The sequence below is a fragment of the Volvox carteri genome, assembly GCF_000143455.1.
Source record: "Volvox carteri f. nagariensis unplaced genomic scaffold VOLCAscaffold_46, whole genome shotgun sequence".
Classification (NCBI taxonomy): Eukaryota; Viridiplantae; Chlorophyta; class Chlorophyceae; order Chlamydomonadales; family Volvocaceae; genus Volvox; species Volvox carteri.
The window spans coordinates 296,036-300,688 of record NW_003307589.1 but is presented as its reverse complement, the minus strand read 5'-3'; the positions used below and the strand labels follow the sequence as shown (position 1 = coordinate 300,688).

Below are 4,653 nucleotides of genomic sequence, written 5' to 3'. Positions count from 1 at the left end.
CGAGGACGAGGAGGGGGGGGAGGACCGGTACAATGTCCGGGTTGGCGCCGCTGCTGCATCAGCTAGGGCAGCAGCAGGAGGAGGAGGTGTCCGGAAACGGAATTTAGGAGCAGGAGGGGGAGGGGGAGGAGGAGAGATAGAGCTGGGGGAAGCGGAGGTGGCGCCCAATGAAGGGACAGCTGGTGGTGGTGGTGGTGGTGGTGGTGGTGGTGGTGGTGTGGCGGCGGCGGCGGCATGGCGAGGGCCGGGCGAGGGGGAGCGGCCCTGCTCCACCTGCCATGTGCCCCGGCCCCTGCGGTCCAAGCACTGTCAGTTCTGTAACCGCTGTGTACGGCGATTTGGTGAGAGGGAGGGAGTTGAGGGGCTGCGGGGCGTAAAACCTTCCTGCAGTGTTCCTGCGTGCCGTCTGTACGGCTGTGTATGTACGGCTTTTCTCTACGAAATGGATGTTCCTTTTCGGTATCCGCGTGGGATGTGTGTGTGTACGTATGTGTGTATGACGTTGGTAAGGAAGCATCTCGCCCGTCACAACATGCACGTCACAGCAACCACGCTGTGCGTGTTGCCCTGCATGCGGATGCGTGTATGTACGTCTGTCGATGCGTGTATCTCACATAACCCCCGCTTATTCTTCGTTCGCCTCTTCCGGTACTATTCACCCATCTCTCCCCACCCCCCAACCCCCAACCCCATCCCCATCTTTTCCTGTCGGCCTCTCCATCATCGCCACATTTCTCAACCCGCTCTCCCCCCGTCCCCTCTCCCCCCTTTCCTTCACCCTAAGACCACCACTGCCCCGCCATCGGCAACTGCGTGGGTGAGGGCAACGAGCGGACCTTCGCTGCCTGGCTGCTCCTCATGGTCAGGGCGGGCCTGGGGTTGGTGGGGGAGAGGAAGAGGGGCCTAGCTTGGAGAAGAGGGGGAGAGGAAGGGGGGAAGAGCCAGTGTGCACTGCGAGATGTGCGACTGGCGAATAAGCTCCTGTCCTGTCGTGCTAAACCATTTTAAAAAAAGGGGGTGGCTGGAGGGCCCTCGGGTAGTTGATGATGCTGGGTTCTGGAGGAGTACGGACCTGTAGGTACGTATGTATGTATGTACGTATGTATGTATGTATGTATGTACGTACGTATGTATGTGTTTTGTGGGAGCGGGGTGGGTTATGGTTAGTTCAGGGATCAGAGGCTGCCTAGAGATCAAAGCACCAGCACAGCACCTGCACCGGCGAAAGAACAACCGGCTTGGCCTGTCTCAGTCCTCCGAAGCTCATCAATCTCCGACCCGACAAATCGACCCGAAACCACCCCTACCTACCAACTCACCAGTCCCCCCCTCCCCCCTTTATTTCCACAACCTCTTCAAACCCGCAGTGGGTGTGTCAGGTCCTGGTGGTGCACGTGACCCTCAGCTTCGTACTGCAACGTCATTTGGCGGTCAGTGGCGCCGCCGCCGCCTCCTCGGCCCCGGACACGGGTCCCAGGGCGATGTGGGCGGCGCTGTGCTGGGCCGCTGGGGCCCCGGAGAGGTGGCTGCTGCTGCTGGGGGGAGTGCAGGTGCGAAGGGGGGGGGAGAGGGGGGGGGTACGGAGGGGGGGGGTTGCAGGGGGGAAATGGGGGGAATGGGGGAGGAGGTTACGGAGAGCGGGAAATTTATGATGATGGTGATAATGACGATATGAGGAGGAGCGGCAAACAATGGTCAGATGCAGACAGTTTGTCCTGCATGAGGCCTCACCAACAATTGCGTTTCATCCTTTCCTTGGGCCTGAGTCTGGGTCCGGGTCGAGATGTGCGCTGCGAGCACCCCGTTGTTGAGTGGTGCTGGGACCTGTGCGGTTTTTCAGGTTTGAGGAGGAGACAGGGGGGAATAGAAGAAGGAGGAGTAGAAAGAGAAGGGGGGATGGATGAGTGGACTGAGTGCGGCGTGTGTGTGTATGTGTGTGTGGGGGGGAGAAGGGGACAGTAATTGGGGTGTGGAGTGTTTCGAGGAGACGGCGCAGAAGATCTTATGGGACGGGGGAGATTTGGTGGGGCCCCCAGGCCCCCATGAGATGAGGAAGAACCTCTTGTGACTGCCAGTAGCGGCCAGAGTGGGCGTTGTTCATTTCAAATGATGAAACGCAATTGTTGGGGTTGGTGTACCTTCCCTGACACCAAACCCCCACCAAACCCCTTTTTTTAGAGCGCAAGTACTTCTATCTTCTCTCGGAGGGCTATCCGTCTATCTGATCGTAATTTGCTTAGGGTTTCGTCAGTGGTTCGTCGTACAACCCACCCCCAAACACACACAGACACACACACACACACACAGAGCCACTCGCCCTCGTAATGACAGTGATGTAACCCCACCATTCAGTCACCACCACCCCACACACAACCCCGCCCACCCCACCCCCCGCAGGCTCTGTGTCTCATTCCGGGAACTTTCCTGGCAGGGCGCCAAGCTTTCCTAATCCTGGCAAACCTAACCGCCAACGAACTGATCAACCGAAAGCGGTACGGCTACCTGCAGGACGACGAGGGCAGCTACTGCAACCGATTCGGTACGAGATTGTCCTCCTGGAATGGGAGAAAAGGGAGGGAGGGGGGGAGGGGGGGAGGGGGGGAGGGGGGGAGGGGGGGAGGGAGACTGTTCCTTTACTAGGGTTTGGGGTTGGACGGGTGAGGTGATGGGGGACTGGCTGGGGAGTGGAGAGGACCGAACTTGGATCAGGCGACACACACACACACACACACACACAGACACACACACACACAGAGACACACAGAGACACACAGAGACACACACAGAGACACACACAGAGACACACACACACATACACATACACACACATACACACACATACACACACATACACACACACATACACACACACATACACACACACATACACACACACATACACACACACATACACACACACATACACACACATACACACACACATACACACACATACACACACATACACACACACACACACACAGACACACACATACACATACACACACATACACACACATACACACACATACACACACACACACAGAGAGAGAGAGAGAGAGAGAGGTCGCACGCCCCATTCCTCGCGTGTTCGTCCTTGCAATGACCTCCCTCCTCCTAAACCCTGTTGTACAGTATGGTGTGGTGTGTTGTACGGCATGGACCCGGAGCGAGACCAGGCAGATAATCCTGGGGTTTTAGGTTTTACGTGGCTGGGATGTGGCCCGTAACACGACATCGTTAACTGCTAACGACCTCGCTTAACTGCCAACTGTCTGCCGGCCTCCCATTGCCAACACCCATTACGGTTGCCAGATCGTGGCGTGGCACTTAACTGTTTCAGTTTTTGGTTGGAGCGCAAGTTGGACTGGCGCCCGCAGTACGATGCCGGAGAGCGGGAGATGCGTCGGCGCGGCGTACGACGGTTGTCGGTTTGGACGGTTGGGTGGTGGATGACGTGGTCGGACGACTACAACGCACGCAGCGAGGCTCTCCGTCAGGCTCTCCTAGTAAGTTAAGAGCACTTGTTCCAGCGCTTTTTCCTGTGTGTATATATATGTACATATATATACATATATGTTATGTACATGTGTACATATATAAAATATAAAATATATAATACATAGCATGCATAACATGCATAGCATACTAAAGGGAGCATAAACCCCCTCCCACATTTTTGTTGCTGATCTTTCCAGTAACCCGTCTGGCCTCCTCCTCCTCCCCCTCTCTTGGCAGGTGTTTTTGAATTCACTTGGGCACTAATTGCAATATCCTCTTCTCCTCCTCTTCCTCCTCCTCCTCCTTCCCCCTACCCCTCCACACACGTACACACGTCCCTTGGGTCCCCCCCTTCGGGTCTTCCCGTCCTGGACGACATCGCTACTGCGGCCGCAAAGCCTTGTTTGTTGTGACTTGCGGTTTGTTCGTTTCGTTTTCGAATGATCACATTCGCTGTTGCGGCTGTGTGTAATCTTGTTCAAATCCCCTTTATACCCCACCCCACCCAACTCCCCCACCCCGCCATCAAAACCCCCCCTTAACCCCCTCCCCCTCCCTCTTGTCCTGGTACACTCTTGTCCTGACAGCAGCTTAACTCGCTCGTGATTCGTCTTTCTCCCCCTCCCCCTGCCCTCCACCCTCCCCCTAACCCTGCAGGATGTCCGAATTCAGAAAGTCCGGAGGGGGGCGGCAGTGAGGGCGGAGGCAGCAACAGCAGCAGCTGCCGCGACTCCCGCTACTGCACCAGCTACAGCAGCTGCACGGTTTCATGTGTCTCAGGCCACTCAGCAATTGTTGGATGCTCATGCCGTCGCGGGAAAGGCGATGTGAAGGGGCCCAGAAAAGGATGGTTGAGTTTGCGGCGCACTGGTGTGGTGTGATGTGGAGGGGTGTGGAGGGGCTGATGGGGCCAATGCGCCTGCCTCAGTTATTTATGCCGACCGCGCGACTAACAGTGACACTGACAGAGCCCATTACAGCTACAACGGCAATGGCAACAGCAACGAGGCGGCAGCTAGAGATGTGGCTAATATACCCTTCAGCACACACACACACACACACACGCAGATACACACACACCCCGCGGCTCAGATTATGAAAACGCGGAGACACACACACGCACACACGCTCACACGCACGTGAATTAAGGGG

At 56.6% G+C, this 4,653-nt stretch overlaps 1 protein-coding gene across 1 annotated transcript in view; it reads left to right on the top strand.

Moving 5' to 3' along the window:
• Positions 1 to 4,332, top strand: part of VOLCADRAFT_95695 (uncharacterized protein) — a gene marked incomplete at both ends in the record, with an annotated part of 8,534 nt that extends 4,202 nt beyond the window's left edge. The window contains 6 exons of the mRNA XM_002954836.1: positions 305 to 341; positions 785 to 882; positions 1,368 to 1,550; positions 2,398 to 2,539; positions 3,316 to 3,509; positions 4,159 to 4,332. Of these exons, the coding sequence (XP_002954882.1) occupies positions 305 to 341; positions 785 to 882; positions 1,368 to 1,550; positions 2,398 to 2,539; positions 3,316 to 3,509; positions 4,159 to 4,332 (828 nt within the window). The remainder of the gene's footprint in view (positions 1 to 304; positions 342 to 784; positions 883 to 1,367; positions 1,551 to 2,397; positions 2,540 to 3,315; positions 3,510 to 4,158) is intronic.
• Positions 4,333 to 4,653: the final 321 nt, after the last annotated feature.